Source organism: Stylophora pistillata, chromosome 3, assembly GCF_964205215.1.
Source record: "Stylophora pistillata chromosome 3, jaStyPist1.2, whole genome shotgun sequence".
NCBI lineage: Eukaryota > Metazoa > Cnidaria > Anthozoa > Scleractinia > Pocilloporidae > Stylophora > Stylophora pistillata.
This window is the reverse complement of record NC_142521.1, coordinates 6,517,687-6,537,192: the sequence shown is the minus strand read 5'-3', so window position 1 is coordinate 6,537,192 and position 19,506 is coordinate 6,517,687. Positions and strand designations below refer to the sequence as shown.

General features: G+C 37.4%; 2 protein-coding genes and 1 pseudogene across 3 annotated transcripts in view; 2 read left to right on the top strand and 1 right to left on the bottom strand.

The window, feature by feature from the left end:
- The window catches only part of LOC111319551 (cleavage and polyadenylation specificity factor subunit 1), a 34,267-nt gene extending 16,256 nt beyond the window's left edge, over window positions 1-18,011 (top strand). Inside the window, 2 exon segments of the mRNA XM_088752755.1 lie at window positions 16,329-16,467; window positions 17,364-18,011. Of these exon segments, the coding sequence (XP_088608881.1) occupies window positions 16,329-16,467; window positions 17,364-17,411 (187 nt within the window). The 3' untranslated portion in view covers window positions 17,412-18,011.
- LOC148734312 (uncharacterized) lies at window positions 401-4,789 on the top strand. Its single transcript, XM_088754089.1, has one exon. The coding sequence runs from the start codon at window positions 560-562 to the stop codon at window positions 3,890-3,892; it is 3,333 nt and encodes a 1,110-aa protein (XP_088610215.1). The 5' UTR covers window positions 401-559; the 3' UTR covers window positions 3,893-4,789.
- Window positions 5,831-12,655, bottom strand: LOC148734311 (endosome-associated-trafficking regulator 1-like; annotated as a pseudogene). The gene is made up of 9 exons (XR_015998954.1): window positions 12,435-12,655; window positions 11,632-11,741; window positions 11,029-11,085; window positions 10,237-10,419; window positions 9,753-9,826; window positions 9,521-9,632; window positions 8,602-8,664; window positions 7,435-7,570; window positions 5,831-6,858 (listed from the first exon to the last, which is right to left on the bottom strand). The product of XR_015998954.1 is annotated as an endosome-associated-trafficking regulator 1-like (transcript).
- Window positions 18,012-19,506: the final 1,495 nt, after the last annotated feature.

The window sequence follows — 19,506 nt, the reverse complement described above, 5'->3', positions numbered from 1 at the left end:
ACGTAGATGTATTTTTGCAATGTGACTCCAACAAAGAAGTCAAGCTCTTAGGCTAAGTCCGTAGTCCCTACATTTCGAGCACATCACTCAAAAATCTCCTCGCGGCGTGCCAACATAATTTTTTGTTTTCAATTACTTTATTTTTCACCCGCGCCACGGACTTCGCCGACAAATTATGGGAGAGACTGCACGTAGTTCATTGATCAAAACAGGGAATTGTTTTCACGACGGAGTCAAGTGGTTTGATTGGCATGAGTTTTGCTTCACAAAGCCCCTTTAGATTAGCTAAAAAGACTCACGCCACCCTGGACGCTAATCAGATGCGAAATCTTAACCAATCGTTACTTGAATTAGCCGCCCAGATAAATGTCTTCACCTTAGTAGCTCACAAATCAGCAAGAGAGTCCATTGTCTTTTTGACAGTTAAAAGTTTCCGAAAAGCCAATCAAATGAAAGTTCCACCATTCGGTGATAAATATACCAAGGTCGTAATAGCCGTTTATGTAAGCTATTCAGCTCTCCAACGACATTGAAGAGAACGAAAATACCAACACTTTCAATGGAAAAGGTCTGGGAATTGTTAGCGCCAAAGACTTTCGGAAAACTCCAATATGTGGCAGTGTTTTTTTGGATACTTATCGGTGGAACCTTCCTCGTTGTCTTCCGCGACATGGAAAACAAAGAGTCCAAGTTAGATATCTACTGTGGCAAGAGTGAAAACATCGAACTCGTGCAGAAAAGATGTTTCGACAAATACGAGAAGGAACACAACAAATTTGGTTTTCCTATCTATGGTTTTGTTGTGATTAACTTCGTCGTTATTCTACTCGTTTGCGCTGGTTACTCCCAAATAGTGAGACAAACAGTCGATCAACTGTCTCGGCGACGCATCCCTGACGATGATCTTGAGAGACAGCCGCTAATCCAAGAAGTCGCATCATCAACTGGATACAAGATATCCTCTGCTTACTGCGGTCAACTATTCATAAGGTTTTTGTTAGGACTTCTTTTTATCATTTTTCAAACTCAGTTACTCTATCCTTTAAAATTTTCCTCCAATTTTAACTGTTATTTAACCGACGGAACCAACCAGCCGAGAAATTCATCTGACACCGCCCGAAACTCTACTTTACACGAATGTCACAATCAACAAGCGGCCAAGAAAAGCTTCTGGATGGACGCTGTCATTGCGGTGAATGGAATTTTTGTCGCTGGTATTCTTATTGAAACCGTCTACATTTTGTCACGGGCATGGCGAGATATGAGTTTCATGCAAGACTCGAAGTTTCTAAAAACCTATCTAAATTCCTCCCAAACAAAATCTTATACAAAATTCATCAAACGCATGAAGGAAACAATTACTGAAGAGACCCAAGAACTTTTAGAGCTCCAGTCACCTTTTTTAGGTGATCCAGGGGATAAAACAGCAATTAAACATTTAACGCTGGATCAGATTTACACAAACCTTGTGTTGATTCAGGACAGAGATGAGTATAACTTTGCTGTAAACCGAGAGGACCAACTAAAAGTTTATCCGAGGTCGCGCAAGGAAACTTCACACCCAAAAAGCCTGGAAGACCTCCTGAATGAAGAAAGTAAGAAAGTTTTGATCGTTGGTCGAGCCGGAATCGGTAAGACATTCTATTGTACCAAACTTCTCAGGGACTGGGCATCTGGTGCCAAAATCCATTTTGATGCTGCTTTCTTCGTCAAATTCAGACGATTCAATTCGGCCGGCGACCTTAGTCTCAGGGACCTTCTGGTTGAGTCCGAGTACTTTCCTACGCGTCACCTGGATGACGAGGTCTGTAATCACCTAGTAGAGAACCCTAAAGGAGTTCTCATAATTTTCGACGGATTTGATGAATTCAAACATGACGAAAACACTGCGTCCGCTTGTCCCAGAGGCATTGACGAGAAAAAGCCGCTCAAAATCCTTTACGAGGGGCTTGTGAAGGGAGAACTTCTTAAAGATGTTTCAGTGTTAACCACTACGAGACCTACGGCTCTGTCGAGCATCAAACACCTTCAAAGGAAATTTGACAAAGTATTCGAAGTGTTGGGGTTCTCATCGGAACAAATTGAAGAATATGTCTACAAATTTGCCGGAGATGAGAAACAAACAGGCGAAACACTATGGCGACACATCAGCAGCAATATGAATTTGCTTTCGCTCTGTTATGTCCCGGTAAACAGCTTCATTATGTGTTCAAGTCTGTCAGAAATATTGCGATTCGACAGTTCCGCTGCTGTTACTCTCCCTTCCAAATTAACAACCATTTACAAGATTGCAGTGAAAGTGTTTTACTATAAACACACGAACGAATTCCGCGATAAGCATTTGACTCGCGAAGACTTTGAATCAGATGATTTGCCCGATGAAGTGCTGGAGAAATTCGAGAAACTAGGAAAAGTGGCGTTTGACGGAATTAAAGAAGGAAAGCTGATCCTTGGAGGAAACGAAGTAGGCGGAATTGAAGACAGTGCTTTATTCCACCGCTTACCCGACCGTCAAACTAGCGAGTTTAAACACGAAAAACAATTCTGTTTCATTCATCTCACGATGCAAGAGTTTTTCGCGGCGTGGCACCTAATAAACAAGATGAATGAAACAGAATTGAGGAACTTTGTTTCCGAAAACATCAAGGACGGGAAATGGCAATTGGTGTTGCAGTTCCTAGCAGGACTAATGAACGATCAAGAAAACCTACCAAGTGAGATTTTCACTGACCTTCTTCCCGTGAAAACGGAAGAGAGAGAAAGCGAAGACTACGACGAAGAGTGGACAGAGAATGAAGAGAAAACGAAAGTGATCTCCTGGCCGACTGATGACGAACGAGAAATAGCAGTGACACTGTTAAAATGTATTAACGAAACAAGTAAAATGACCACAGTTGTGCAGAGGAAACTACAACAAAGTAACTTTAATTATCTAGATTTTCATTCTTGTCATCTCACAGCTGTTGATTGTTCTTCGTTAGTAAACGTAATGGAGAATGTGCGAGGAATTTCACATTTCGATTTGAAAGGCAACAAGACGGGGCCTTTAGCAGGTTTAGAGATTTGTAAATTGTTAAAATGTAGTAATTCTCAACTGAGCTGGTTACACCTCAATGGAAATCAATGGAAAGATGAAGGAGCAAAGTATTTAGCTGACGCCATCACAAGCAACAACTGTCAGCTACGCAAGTTAAACCTCAGATACAATAACATCACAGCCACAGGAGCACAGCACTTGGCTGACGCCATTACACACAACAACTGTCAGCTACACACGTTAAACCTCTCAGAAAATAACATCACAGCCACAGGAGCACAGCACTTGGCTGACGCCATTACACACAACAACTGTCAGCTACACACGTTAAACCTCTCATACAATAACATCACAGACACAGGAGCACAGCACTTGGCTGACGCCATTACAAACAACAACTGTCAGCTACGCTCGTTAGACCTCTCAGGCAATAACATCACAGACACAGGAGCACAGCACTTGGCTAAAGCCATTACAAGCAACAACTGTCAGCTACACACGTTAGACCTTTCACTCAATAACATCACAGACACAGGAGCACAGCACTTAGCTCACGCCATTACAAGCAACAACTGTCAGTTACACACGTTAAACCTCTACTACAATAACATCACAGACACAGGAGCACAGCACTTGGCTCACACCATTAAAAACAACTGTCAGCTACATTCGTTAAACCTCACACACAATAACATCACAGACACAGGAGCACAGCACTTGGCTGACGCCATTACAAGCAACAACTGTCAGCTACACACGTTACACCTCGAGGACAATAACATCACAAACGCATGTAAACACCATGCATTAAAATTAGTGAGCAATAGTCAGTCTAAACGTAAGCTATATATTTAAGCCTCAGCAATTCCAATTGTAAATTGTAAAAAAATTATCTCAGCCACTTACTATTCAAATAACTGTGAGGTAACCAGCTCAGTGACAAATTACAGCTCAACAACTCAAAACAAAAGTGAAAGCAAACTTCGTAAATTGTAAAGTACTGACAGCAGCGAAATTATTTGAACCGGATCGAAATGAAGAAAAATGAACCAATGAACATGTTCCTTGAAAGAAAAGGATGTCAATCTTTTTTTCTTTTATAAATGAACCAATAACATTGAAGTAAAAACACAAAGCTTACTGCAGAGAGAACAAACAAACCTCGGACCTCTCAGGAAACTTGGTTATTTGATGATTGGTTAGTTTCGATCCTAATCCACTTCATGCTCGTGTATGTTTTGATCGCCTGTGTTTGTTACAAGGAATACTTTTGCTGTTTAAACTTTTGAAGTTCTCTTAGAGATTTTAAGCGGATCAGATGAGTAAAATAACAGTACAGATTACATGGTAGGATACCAAGATTTTCTTTCTATTGCTATTTTTTTTTCGATTGAAGCGAACCGGTTCAAGTAGTTTCACTCGTTTAGGAAAAGTAGAAAAAAAAAATGACCAAATTGTGAATCAAAGTGTCCTCCCTTAACCTTTAAAGACAACAGGCTTTTTTCGGAGGTTAGTGGTGTAAGATTGATATAACTTTAATTGAAACAATCTTTTAGAGGTTTCTACTTTTGTTGTAAATATTTTCATTTTTGTACACATTTATGGCGTGTTACTTGTCTGATATAATGAAATGACGATCATTTTTACTGCAAAATCAGAAGATGAAGAGTCAGACTTCATTAGGGCTTAATTTTAAGCTACCATTACTTGTAAATAGTACCAGACCATTGTAGAATAAATATTGTAGACCGATTTAAACTTTGTGTTGTCACACATTTAGCCGCAATGTTTAGACAACCTGGAAGCTATGGGAGATGGGCATGGCCTTTTCAAAATCAGTTAAAATTTATGAAGCCCCCCCTCAAGAAACCGTTATTCTAACTTAAATCAGAAATCCCTGGAGTAGGTTCCTGGCCAGTTAAGGAAACTTATCTATTTTTTAAAGCAAGGTTTACGAGACCAATGGAGCTTGGCACAGATTAAATAACTGAAAGGAAATCAGAGAAAAGAGATGAGTCCCCTTGACAGAAAAAAGTGAAGGCAGGGAGGCCTCACAAAGATTTCCACTTGTTGCAGCTTTGGAAAAACATAATCCTTGAGACTTCTTTCCATTTTTTTCAACACCTCTATTGCCAGTTTGCATAATTTTTGCAGGACTTTGAAATTTAAATGTAACTTTCCAAACTTCTAAAAGAATACTAAACTCTATACAATTTGACTGGAAAAGCAAGTGATTAAAGTTTCTGTGTTCAAACACCTTTATTCTAATAATCTTTCAATCTGATCCAAGGGTATTTTAGAGGGTAGAACCAGGTGTGTTCTTTGAAACTGGATATCATACATTGATTTTCTCCTTTTGCTCCAACAAGTGATCAATTAGTAATTTCTCCTTGCTATACATTATTCTAAAAATCAGAAAGGTGAAAAAAAGGAAGTAGATCAGCTGTGGTACATTTGTTTTCAACTAATTTTTAGGGGCTTCCTGTTCAAGAAAAGCATCATCGTGTAAGTCAGTATACAAAAAGCGAAACACTTGAAATCCATTGTTAACGAAAAAAGGCCAAAATGAACCTAAAAGCTGTGGTAAGGTTAGAGTGGTTAAATCTATACTGGATTTCACTAATGAGTCAATTTTGACCTCATTTCAGTATAATACCTTCCTGTATGGTTTTCACTCTTCTAGAACTGCTTTATATGTTTATTGGCCAAAAAAGGATAAAATACAAACTCTATTCATCCATTTACAGCTATAGATATCTTTTTACAAAACAGTCAACATATTTAAAGGCAGAATTTTCAAAGAGAAGAGGCATGGAGATTTTTTTAATTTGTTTTTTTAGCATCAATAAGATGTTTCTTCAGAACACATTGCTTATATTTTAATGGCTATCAATGCATCCATAGGTGTAAAAATGAAATAAATATGTTACAAGCCATCGTACTTTTATTTGTGTTAAGAGGTATATGTGAAGACATTTCTTTCCCAACCTCTTTCATAAGAATGCTTGCAACTTCTAATTACTACATATATGACAAGAATTCTCTATTTACCTCATTAAAACCTCATTTACCAGAATATTGATTTTCTTAATCGTCTACATTATCAATCATTAAAAAAGATATTTTGTTTCTTGAATCTGATATTTTCTAAAAACCCTGAGTATTGCAAACCAGGTTTTTCTTTTCATCAATACTGTGGGATCATCCAAAGAAAAAATAAGTTCTCTTTATTTTCATAAAGATTTCCATTAAATGCTATGATTGTAAGTATCCAAAATATTTTAAATCAGATAGAAACAATTTTCTTGGGGGTACACAAGGAGGTTGTTAACACAGGAGGTAAGCAGTTTCTTGGTTGATTTTCTTCTTAGCTGCAAGCTCATGGATTTTGAATCAAATCTGTTTTTTGACCGACTGATCATTTGTCAAAAGTAGTCCACTCATAAAAAGAGAAACCTTTATCCTGAGCAGGTCTAATACCATGTATTGGGTGACAACAAGAAGGTGTCCAGCCATCACCATCCAATGTAGACCACTCTGTATTAACCTTGAAACCCTAAAAGTGATCATGCTGAATCATTTATTAAAATTATCAGAATGGAGGAAATGACTGCCAACCTAGGAAACTTTGATTTCAAAACAAGTTATCAATGTCATTCTCAAGGAAATGCATAGAAAAGAGAATGGAAAATATGGCTATCAATGGATATGCTGCAAAGGGTTAACTCTTCTCTGAATGCACATGAACATCTGTTATTCTATCAATAGACTCAAGCTGTTGTGAGATGAACTTCATTGTATCCACTCCAGTAAGCAGTTGCCTAAAAGCAAACAAATGAGCAGTCATAAATGACTCATTGACATATAAATTACACACTGCTCTGCAGTACAAGTGTGGAGAGATAGACTGTTCTTTCTCTGAACAGAAATGTTAGCACTGTATGTATGGTTTTAAATAAGCTAACAGAGTTCAATATTGCTGTTGTTTTGACCATACATGTAAAGCAACAATTTGGTAAAATTCCATGTCGGTATGAGTTTTTAAACAACAATAATCCTTCTTTAAACATGGGGACATCTTTACTATTTAAAATGTAATGCTTGATCAATACAGAATGTTTAAATCAAAGTATTTTACTCCTGCAACCAACATTGCAAAGCTGAATACAAGTAGATGAATAAAAATAGACATCATTTGATAGAGAAAATGATGATCAAAGAGTCACAAATATAATTAATTGATACTAATAAAGTTGCAGTGGAATAAATTGATGACAATAGGATTCATTACCAAGACCGGTTCAAAAACAAAGGGCACTGATATATAGATTGAAAACAAGTAATATTAATTTTTGTCACAATTAAACAAGCTTGATTATACAAAAATAAGTACACACCTTACTGCTTGCTCAGCATTTTTTGCTGCTATGTTCATTTGATCAGCAGCAGCTTTTGATTTATCTTTGACAGCTGTCATTGTTAATGATTGGCATCTAACAGCTGGTTATATGTTGCTATGGGAGCAGATTTTGTCTGACAAAGGATTGCAAAAAAATGATTGTGAACCATATGTAAAGGTAAATCAAATATAGTCTAACCCGTACAGATTTTGCTTCATATCTGACTGTTAACCATGCAGACATTGGCTCTTTTTAAGTGCATCCTTACATTTTATAATTTTATATTCAAAGTGACATACAGTTTTGGGTAATTACCATGGATACTGGCTAACAGAACATTGCAAATGTTAGAAATGACAAAGAAAAGTTTTCAAGATTCCAAATCAATAATTGAGAACAATTATTTCTTAATTTTAAGCACAATTTGGAATAACCAAGCACAAGTGTTTCAATGACCAAAAAAAATTTGACAAGCCCATGCGAAAGACATGTGTAATCTGCAGTCTTTGAAAAAAAATTACTAGATAAGTGCTCCCGTATGATAATTAAGTTTTTAATCTGCATTTCCTCAAATAAGTGCTCAGCATTTAAAATTTTGGCAAGAAGGTGATACACATATTAGAGGAAGGTGCTTAATTGAAAGGGGAGCTTATTATTCTCTTGTACTGATTCAGCTGTAGTTGAAGCTAAAATAACTAGAAATAAATGGCAATAGAAACAGCTTTTCCATGCATCCCTAAAAAAGTGAAAAGAGGAGGAGGGGGCTTACTTTAGGGGGGAGGGGTCCTTGATTGAAATTATGGTGTAAGGGGTGGGTTTTTATTCAGAGGAGGGAGCTTATTAGTGCATGGGCACTCATTCAAAGAAATGCTGAATGAAAAAAATGCCATGAAAACATACCATGGAAAAATGTGATAGCTGTTAATAATTATGTATAAACAATGTGAATTGCCAGCAAAAATGCTGCATTAAAAACCCTGGAAATATCATTGTGTCTTTGTTTAAAACAACTTACATAACAATCAAGTTTTTCAAATACCTTGTAAACAGTTTGTTATCTTTTTTGCACAAATTTATCTTTGTCCAGAATGTTATCTGATAGCTGCATTTCCTGTATATCACCAGCTGGCAAATAGCAACAAAGTTAAGAATCTTTAACCATACCTTTAATAAATTCACTTCTTCTTTCAATTTTGCAACTGTAGGTTCAGCTCTGAGAGCTCTTTACTATAATAACAATAAATATTGAGATATAGAGAGTTTTGAACTCAAACAGCTTCATTAGGACTCCCTTGTTTAATATTGTTAAATGATAAATGTGATATTCTGAGTAATTAATTAATAGAAACTTTTTTTATGGTGCTTTTTTAATATCTATTGGCAATTGTATTTTTTACATCTTGTGGGTTGACATAAAGACTTTATCAAACTTTATATAATTATCAATATAACTTTTAGCTATCTTCAGAATGGTAGGTGACAAAGTTAACAGATTTGCATCACATGCCTTGGAAGTCTAGTTGATAAAAGGCTGTAAAAGACTTGTTTCAAATCTGTTACTGCTTTACTAAAATATTCATAGCCTACACTCCTTTCTAAGAACTGTTGATTCTCACACAATCTGAATCACTAAAAGAATGTCAAAGTAGTAGCAAACCACCTGTGGAGCTTGTGAAGGAGCAAATCTAGATATTAATAACCAAGATTAGTACACGACTCGAGCAGTCAGAGGGCCAATAACTAAAATCAACCAATCAAAATGCTCTATTGCTGGTCTAATATTCTCTCAGTAGTGGACCGGGCACTGTCCCGAATGGTCCTGAATGACCACACTTGTGTCCCTTTGAACTTCAGTCGTATAATAAATCTCTTATTAACCAAGCTTGCTCGGGACCGTACTGGAAGAATATCGGCCCTCCGTCTTTTTTGTACGGACCTCGCTGCGCCCGGTCCGTACTGTCAAGACCTCGGGGTGATATTCTCCCAGTACGGCCCTCGTGCTTGGTTAATAAGATATATGTATTGTCTGAACTACAAGCTTAAATGCCTCTATTGATAAGTCTCAGTCATGCATTCTTCTCACCGTAGTCAATTCTAAATTTTTCTCCACCATTTGCACCATATTTTCTAAAGCCGCAGTTTCATCTGCCTCTCTTTTCTCAATCTTTGCTAGTTTCTTTTGCAAACTTATGATTCTGGTAGAGATAGGAAACAATACAAATGTGTTATTCCAAATTGTTATTTATTTTTTGGGCAAGAAACTTTACCATCACAGTGCCTCTTTATATAAATATTTCATAGCTGATTCATATCACCTCCTTTTTTCTTTATCCACAGCTTGGTTGGATTCTTGTAACTCTCTTCTTAGTTTTTCATTTTCCTCTTTCAACTGGTGACATAACATGGCAAATTTTAAATCAACAGTTGTATTCTGAAAGTGTTTACTGCCTCCTAAGAGTAATGGCAGAATTCAATAGGTTTATTTCTTAGTAAAATGAATTATACAGTTAAAAAGAAGCAGAAAAGGCAGTTTTTTTGTGGAATACCTAAATTAAATGAATAGTCAAATGGAATAAATGGGAACTTTTGTGGATGAGTTTTAAATAAGATCATAATTAAGGTTTTGAAAGTCCCAGAGGAGATGTTAATGAAATTTAACATAACATTATGTCTGGTTAAAACAAGAGTTATTTAAGTCCATACCAAAAGTAAGTATTATAATTATTGCTATCATTAAGGATGGGAAACTTTGACCAATAGGTGTTTTAATGCTTTCCTAAAGGTATAGTCTCATCTAACCTGATTCATTTCTTCAATGATCTTTTCCTGAGTCTCAGAGCTGTCCAGAGATGCTACAAAGTAGTTGATACTTCCGCTCATTGGTGACTCAAGGCTACCTGTTAACTCACTCTCATCCTCTGTTTCTGAGCCGCTGTCACTTTTGCCAGCAGTTTCTCTGTCCAACTCTTGACTTTTAATTCTCTATACATTTCAAACACAAAAGACCTCTGATTATTGAAATAGTGTTTTTGTTGTTCTATTTCTAAAAATTATCATCTTAAGTTAATTAATTTAAAATAATCACAATTACTATCATAAGAAAAAAGGAACACTTTTTCATGATTAATTTGTTCTTTTAGTAACAAGTGATTGTGCCAAAATTGCACTTAAATCTAAAATAAACAGCATCTTGACAACTCTTGCTCTTTGAAACTTCACTCTTTGCATTCTTTGATGGTTTGGTCTCCTTCAAAATTATTTTGTTCTCTACATGTTCAAAGAAATTAGCCTTGTTGCTAATTAATTTGCAATTGTTTCCCTTTATGTGACTCTGAATATTAATTCATGAATACCATATCAAACTTTAAGAGTTGCTAGAAAACCAATTGGTACAATAAGCAATTTGACAACTAGGTTCAAACATATCAATTTGACAAATAAGGATTTCACAAACTTCATTGTGGAAACAGAAATTTGCGTCAAGTGGAAATATTCAAATCAATGATCTACAACAACAATAAAAAATACATTTCAGACCAAGAATATAACAGAGCCAAACTATACAAAGATTATAAAATGATCAGTTCCTACATTTTTTGTTCCATTATCCTGATCTGTGTTCACTTCACATACTTCATTATCAATTATCTTGATAAAAACAACAACAAAATGACATTACAACAACATTACACAATGTTATGATCTAAAACTTGTCCCAAAAAGAGTTTCCTGTTACTTGTGAAAAGAAGGAAATTTAATATGGGTTTGATTAGCAATCAAAACATAAATCATATAAAGCGAGCACTCTAATTGGTCAATTCAGTGTCTACTATTTGCCCATGAGTGTACACTGCTGACGTGAGATTTGATTCAAGCAACTCTCACACTTATTTTGTAGATAGCAACCTCCTGCGTGCATCCGTAACTCAATAGCTGGTGCACACTGTGGTGTTTATCATTTATTAATGTGATTAAAGAGCGACCAGAAATACATCAATAAAACAAACTTAGATATGAAAAACAAATGTTTTAAAACACCTTTTGAATAAAAACCTAAGAAATTTTGAGTGACAATCATAAAACACCAGCTTTTATCACAAGTGATAGGATTAGATAAATTGTGGTGATTTTTTAATATGCAAGACCAACTGCTATGATCAGCTATAGGTTGACTGAACATAATTTAATTATTACCTGCAACCCACGCTTGTTTCTTGATGCCAGGTCATCTGAGAGGAAATTCTTGACTGAAAAGGGATTGCTTCCTCCTTGGTCATCACCACCATCACCCTCATCATTGACTGCTAGAAGTGAAAAAGCACATTTGGCTTTACAGCATAAACTATACAGCATAAACTATACAGCATAAACTATACAGCATAAACTATGCAGCATAAACTATGCAGCATAAACTATGCAGCATAAACTATGCAGCATAAACTATGCAGCATTAACTATGCAGCATAAACTATGCAGCATAAACTATGCAGCATAAACTATGCATCATAAACTATGCAGCATAAACTATGCAGCATAAACTATACCGCATAAACTATACCGCATAAACTATACTGCATAAACGATACAGCATAAACTATACAGCATAAACTATACAGCATAAACTATACAGCATAAACTATACAAGGAGGTGCCAGGGAGTTGTTGTGAGTAACTTATTCTTAAAGCAGTTTTCCTCGTTTATGCTGTTGTATCATCATAAAGAGTCATACAAAGACTTAAAATGACTGCATGATTCGTAGGAAAAGCCAGACTAAATCAAGGATGATAGAAGTGGCCATCGAGTACTGATAGCAGTGATAGCTAGCAAATAACTGCATAGCAGTTACCTCTCCTTGTGGTCAAAAGAACACATCACAGGTACTTGTCAAGAGACTGTCTAGCTCAGAAAATCAGTCAAGAAGAAAACCTGTCCCTGAGAAAATTAAATTATCTGGCGTGCTAAGGCAAACATGTACAATTAAATTTAATCATAATACCTTTCGTGTATTGCTTTGTCATTGCTTCGTTTTCTGAAGATGAATTTTTGGATTCCAACTAATTTATTAATTGCATAAGTGTTTGAAGAAAGAAATTATGTGTGTCTGAGTAATTGATCTGATAACCTGACAAAGCCTGAGTCCTGTGAGCAGAGTATGGCAGAACTCAACCAAATCTCATGCGTGTGTGCAATGGGTCGTGTTTCGCGTTACCCAGTGGCGTGACACGCCCTGCATCATGTAGCTAAGCATGCTGGGAATAAAGTAATTTGTGACATCCTGATGTTCCCGTATTATGCCATTATGGCCCGTGTACTGACTTTGTGTAGTCTTAGCTTATGTGCGTCTTCAAAACATTACACAAGGGCGATCCTGCCATGTGGAATGTATGCTAAGAAAGGAAAAAATTCATGTGCGTGTGCCATACTCTGCAGGCAGTGCCAGGGCTTAAAAGATAAAGGACTATTCATCTTTATGTGGTTTCCTCAAAGAGCTAGATAAATGAAAAATACTTCAGGCGTATGTAACACAGTAAACCTGTATTAAGCAGTCACCCACGGGGAATGGTGTGATGACCGCTCGATACATGATGCTTGCTTTATACAGTTAGGTTCCGCAGGTGGTAGTCAAGGTAAATCTTTAATAATAAACCCCAATTACAGAGCATTTTGGGCACTTTGTGGATTAAATTTTATCTTCATGGTCTTTATTACAGGAACAAAACCTAAGGTGTCCAATCTTCGTCTATTCAGTGATGTTTCGTCCTATTTTGGGTAACTAATTTCTTCATCAAGCTCATATTTGATTAGTGATCACCAAAGTTGAATAGATTCCATCCCTGAAAATGCCTTTATGCTCAGTAACATGTTGTTTTCATGAAAGAAGTTGTATAAGTAACGTTCACCAGGGTAGAAAACATCATTTGAAAATCATTAATGGAGGTTATGTTTCCTGGTGTTTTTGTGTGGCTCCTACCCCTACTGGCTGTTTGTTACAAATAGAGGTGCACTGCAAGTGCATCCTATGAACATTGATGATGCTAGCCTGTCACTTTCTTTGCTCCTTTCCACAGTGTCAACTGTCCATTGTCTTCAAACTTGATAACCTTATAAACTGTCAGAGAACCCTAACAATTCTGGGAGGGGAGGGAAGTGTGTGGATGAGAAGAAGCTGAAATCGGGTTGAATTTCCTAGATATCAGGACAAGACACTTGGGTAATGCCACATACAGATGAGCAGTCGGACAGTCCAAAATATAGTGGACATTGTCATTTAGGCTTGTCACGCAACACATTTTGAACCCTCCTCCTCTTGTTTGGTGGGAAAGGAGGCATGTTGCGTGGTGAGCTTAAACGACTTCTGTTAGAAAGACCACACTAATCTGTTAACATGTGTACAGTCTTGAGAGACAGTTTGCAAGGATATGGCTTTACATGTTATTTCTTCAGAAAATGTAATGTTAGTAATAGATTTAAACTGGACAAGAAGTTTCTACTAATACTTTGGTCAAGTTGATGAACAGTGATGTCTCCCTGGCTCTGAGAGCCAACAAGATCCCCTAAGGAAGCTATAAAAAAAGGAGTCACTTTTCAGAGCTGATGTGGTAAGGTGCTATGGAAAACAGGGCCCTGTTACTGGTGATAAGTTCTTCAAAGCCTTTATAGATGAACAGTGGGAGACTTTACCTTTCTTGATGAGAACTCACTGTTGGTCAAACAGGTGCAAAAAGGGGGCTTTGAACGAATAACTTTCCCTTATGGAATGGTAAGAGGTGTGGCTCTATGTAGGATTTTCAGTCACTTTTGCAACACCTATAAGCTCAGTTATACTTTTTGTTTTTGGCACTTACAGAACTTTTATTTTCAATTTGACCCTTGTTGAATTTGTGTTTTATTGTGTCCTTGTCCAGGTGGAGTTAAGAATCTCAGTTCCCCCAACCCATCTAAGTTAAGATACCCTATGGCCTGTAATGAAGGTCCTGCACTCCTCATTTTGTGAGATACAACAGAGAAAGCAAGGTACTGCAAGTAACTTTTTAAAGATTACCACCAATGTCAGTTTGTTGATTAGGTGTAGTTTACTTTTTTCTTGAAGTCTTAGAGTAGCGGGAAACTTCTCACATTTTCACTGAAGCAGCCAATCACAACTGATAGACAATTCTTGTGAGCTTGACATCTAAAGACTTTTAATGTCATACACTACCCAACATTCAAAGTTCGAAAGTGAAACAATGATTCGACTGATTACTGCCAAAGCCTCTTTCATAAGCAAAATACAGGATGATCATTACATCCAAAATATCAAATTGGATGTCAGTTTATGTAACCGAAGGTTCTTAATTTCCATTTTCAATGATTCCTCAGAACTGGCACTCCTCAATTTGTGGTGGGTTAGGGAGGTTTGGCAAGAAAGGCACTCTTAATTGTATCTTGATTGGGTCATTGTTGCTGTGTTAGACATATGCAGTTGTCACAAGCTTGTCTGGTCAAGTTGAACATGGAGGATCGTGAAGCTGAAGATATCAGTAGAGATAAGCAAGAACTAGTTACCTTGGCAGGCCTTCAAATTTTTACTTTTTTCATTTCAGATCCCCTTAATCATACTTTAGAATATTACACCAAGGTACTAATATATAGATTTAGCCAAGTCTAAAAGCAGAGCTTGAATTTTTTCCCCGCATATTTCAAAGGTTAACCTCTAAACTTCCCTTTTCAAATTTTGCATATATAAATTTGAATAAGCATCTATGAGGGCACAACGCTTTGCCCCTTTTGTTTTTTTATTTGTTTGTTTGTTTTGGCGTAATTATTGGCTGAGTTGAATATTTCTTATTTCATATAAAGTTTAAACTTCTCCTGGTTAGCTCAATGGAAAGAGCGCTGGACTGTTGTGCGGGAGGTCGAGGGTTCAAGCCCCGGCCGGACCAACACTCAAGGTCTTAAAATAATTGAGAAGAATTTGCTACCTTTCTATAACATCAAGAAATGGTTAGATATTCTAGTCTTCTCGGATAGGGAGGAATAAATGGAGGTCCCGTCTACTGCAGGATTAGGGAAGGAGACGTTAATTTCCCACACACGAGATTACTGTGTGATGGATGTCCTCTCCTGGGGTGGGATGGGTGGGAAGGTGAGATAGATAGACTGAAGCAGCTGCCAGAGACGCCTGATATGCTGACGTCTGTTCTCAGCCTTACACTGCACCCGTAATTCAGCCTCTGGGCTGTAAGTGGTCAAGACTATGGATAAGTTGCGCCACTCCTTCCTCGCTCAGATCGAAGTGTAGTTTGGAAGAAATTAAAATGGCTGCTTGTATCCGGTTGCATGCAACGATTTCAAACCTCTTCCTCCATACGAAAAGCTTGTATAATCTTTGGCAGCCTTTTGCGTGTTCTCAGACAATTTTTAGCGGGCGTGGTCTGTGGCCGACAATATCCTGAGATGATTTTTTTTTTTGGATATTTCGCTGTACTTTTGCTTGAGTTTGATTAGATTGTTCATAACATCCTTTTAAAAAGTGTAAATCCAGTGTCAGCACAAATTAATTTGAATGATCAAAGATGCCTTGCGACAGCCTATGTTTTACTTGGAGGAGACCTCAACGTTCAATCTCTAAATTATGCTCTAAAGAAAATCTGTTTCTCTGTCAGTCTATAAGATTATTGAGTGTAGTCAATTTGTCGCCCTGACATTGCTCTCCTTGGCCCCGACTACGTTAGAAATACTCGACATTCCCGTATTGAGTTTTATTCATAGATCATTTCTCAATTTATTATCACATACAATGCCACAGTGGTTGAATTTAATAATAATCATTGTCAGTTTTTTTACAGTGACGCAGTTCAGTGGCGTAGTCCAAGCGTGTTTAATAAGCCGTTTCATGGTTCTTGTTTAGACTTGTTCGAGGTAAGAAACGAAGCCTGAACAATCCTCATAGAAACATTTTGGATGGAGAGTTGCTCAGCAAGTTTCTGCAGCTTGGCACCATGGAAAAACTTGAAGTTGCAAAGAAAATTGGCACCACGCCAGCCCAGGTACGTTAAGCATCAGCTTTAAAATCGAGATTGAAACAAAGATAACACACGCACATACGTGAGCTTTGATGACAAACAAATAATCACCTGAAAAAAAAAAAGTTTTACATGAAAGTCGTCACCGTCATAGAAATTCAAGCCTTTACGACGTTCACAAAGTAAAGGTTGGTTGGTTCATTGTGGCCATTATTTTGTTCCGCCCACCGTATTTTTCTACCGCGTTTTGCAGTGTAATACTGCCGCGTAGTTTACGCGTTCTGTAGCCCGAATGTGGTGAAATAGTGTAACGATTCCAGGTATTCCAAAATTGTTATTAGGGTGTTTGGGGAAATAACTTTATGGAAAATGTGCGCGGACATCATCTTCCTTGCAGAATAGCTTAAGTATCGTTCGAGGCTAGCCACTCAACTCAAAGTGAAGCTGGCTTGAACTCACAGGCATTTTTACTACGAACGGAGATTATGTACTGGCTTACGTATTCACCGACCTCGACAGCTGGAATCTAGTATCTCTCGTTTTTTGTGTGGTATGTTTTTTACTTGTTTTAAAGTAAAGTTTTCAACTTAGCAAAAAAAAAAGGAAATGTTTCTCGCTCCGATTTTGAATGCGTCTGATTTTTCGGCCTAGGTGTGTGCAACAGCGGTGGGATGATCTTCCCTCTAGTTAGTTCCTACATCACAGGGGATATGTCTTCGTTCGCGTTGATGATTGAACGAACGATTCTTTTTTCACAGTGAAATTTTATCCTTCCTACTCCTATTGGTTACTTTGGTACTTAGTATGGGATAATTCTCGGTACCTATGAAATAGATGGTCACTTGGCACGTTTACACAAATCGCACTGGAGCGCAAAGATTTGACGCTCTCAGTGTAACACTTCCTTTTGTGACTTCCAGATTCTTGATGACTTGATGGACGTTGAAAGATCGTGTTCACATTTCTGAGGGCAACGCCTGACAAGTACTGAAATGCTACTGAAAGATCATGGTTGCATCAGGGACGTAACTGTTCCTGTACGGAGAAGTGTACCGGGATGACAATGTGTTACTATATTGTTGTTGTTGTTTTTTTATTAGACCTCGAAGAAGTTCTAGAACTTTACTTATTAGGGGTGACAGAATTTAAAATGGAACATTGTCATCTAGATTGCCATTCTCTTACACTCCTGTCACTCGCCCTGAGTTTGTTAAATGTCGAAATAGAAATACGTTTTTTATGTTTCCAGACCTGCCACCTGAATAGAATGGTCCACTAGTTTTGTCACTGATGCGAATTAATGCAAGAAACCATATTTGTTTCAAATGGTCCTGCTAGCAACATTTCGTAAAAACCTGTCAATATTGGTTTCAAATTCTGTGATGTGCACTTGTATCTTGTTTAATCGAAGTTGTAAAAAGCATTCCCGTCAAGTATCCTTTTGTCATTGATTTGATCGTGACGTTGGATAACTCGCCAGTTTCGAGGTACACAACAATTAACATGCCTCATTGTCATTAAATCACTCACAAAATCTAATAGGACTTTCAATAAAGGCGTCAGTAACCGGTGGAGTGGAAACACAACCTCTATTCCTAGCAAAGTGATTTAGAACTCGAATATGGTTAGCCCATGTCATCTGGGTTTCCAAGTAAGTCTCCAAGACCTGCTGCAAGACTATATGTTGAATCACGAAATAATGTTTCAGGAGCGTTCTCCTAGAAACCCTAAGGGGCCTGTCAGAGACCCATCAATCATTCATCGCTCAACGGATGACCTGCGAGTCAATTACTGATTGACGTCATTTCCTTGAGACTAGAATAAGCAGTCTAACATCTATTCTGGTCACGTTCTGTCAGAGTTGCTCAAGGTATAGAATGAAAGAACACCCTTACAAATAAAATTTATACTTGCTGTTGAGGTTACGGTGAAAATTAATGTAGAAATTGCGGATAAAATAATCAAGAAATGAAACATGCCTGTGCACTTTCGATTAATGGTCTTGAAGGAAAACTTGCCGCGTTGTAAGATTTCTGAAGGGGTGACTAAAGTAGTCCATACAAGTCTCGAGGTTTTTTTCGGTCTCACTTCGTGGGCTAAAATGATTTAGTTGGTTTTCCGCTTAAAAAGATTGTTGGAATTTTATGGCACAAAAAACGTAAAAAAGCCTCTAAAATGTTTTTGCGAGTTGATTAATTAGTTGCGCGTGACAAAACATTTTTTTGTGGCGTGCATGCCAACACACAAAACCATCATGATGAAAACAATTATCCAAAGATAGCGAGCGTACACAAACTTGAACTGAAGACTGTTTGCCCGTTATAAGTTAGTTTTTAAGGTCAAAGGACTCGGGATAATTTTTTTGGGGAAAAGTTCCTCACATTTATTTAAAAGCACGAGCAAGAGAATTATCAGTATACCGCTTCGTTTACAAATGAACTCATGTCCGATGACCTGACAACATGAGCACAATAGGTTTCTTTGTGCAAATTGTTATCGGCCAGTGAGTTAAATCTGTCGAATTCTCTTTACATATGGAGCGCAATAGCCTGTTTGATCGGCTACCCGAGCCCATCTTGCCGCGGCTTGGAATCGCCCGCCCTTATCACGCGCAAAGAAAAGATTGAACTCGTAAAACAGAAAAGAACAAAGAAGACATTAAATGACTTTCATTGGTTCATTGCGCTACAATCTTCCGACTCTCAAAATAAACGAATCATTCTTGATTCTTACTTTATCGAAAATGTTTTTGCTATACAATAAATGTTATTGACCAAGCCTGTTCGGTCGAATTGCTGGATATTAGTCTCTATCTTTATTGCGTTTTTATGGCCCTCGACAGTGACTCGTCGTGGTCCATTTAAAAACGCGAAGACATAACTCGGCCATCTTAACCTCAAGATTGGTCGGTGACGTATATCTATTTTTGCACTGTGAACGCAACAAAGAAGTCAAACTCCTGGGCTTAGTCCCTAGTCCCTATATTTCGAGTACATTACTTTAACAGCTCTCCGCGGCGTGCTAACATCATTCTTTTCTTTTTCAATGATTTTTTTTTACTAG

Excerpts from the sequence above, each read along its gene's own strand:
- LOC148734312 (XM_088754089.1), top strand. The coding sequence starts at position 560 with ATGGAAAAGGTCTGGGAATTGTTAGCGCCAAAGACTTTCGGAAAACTC.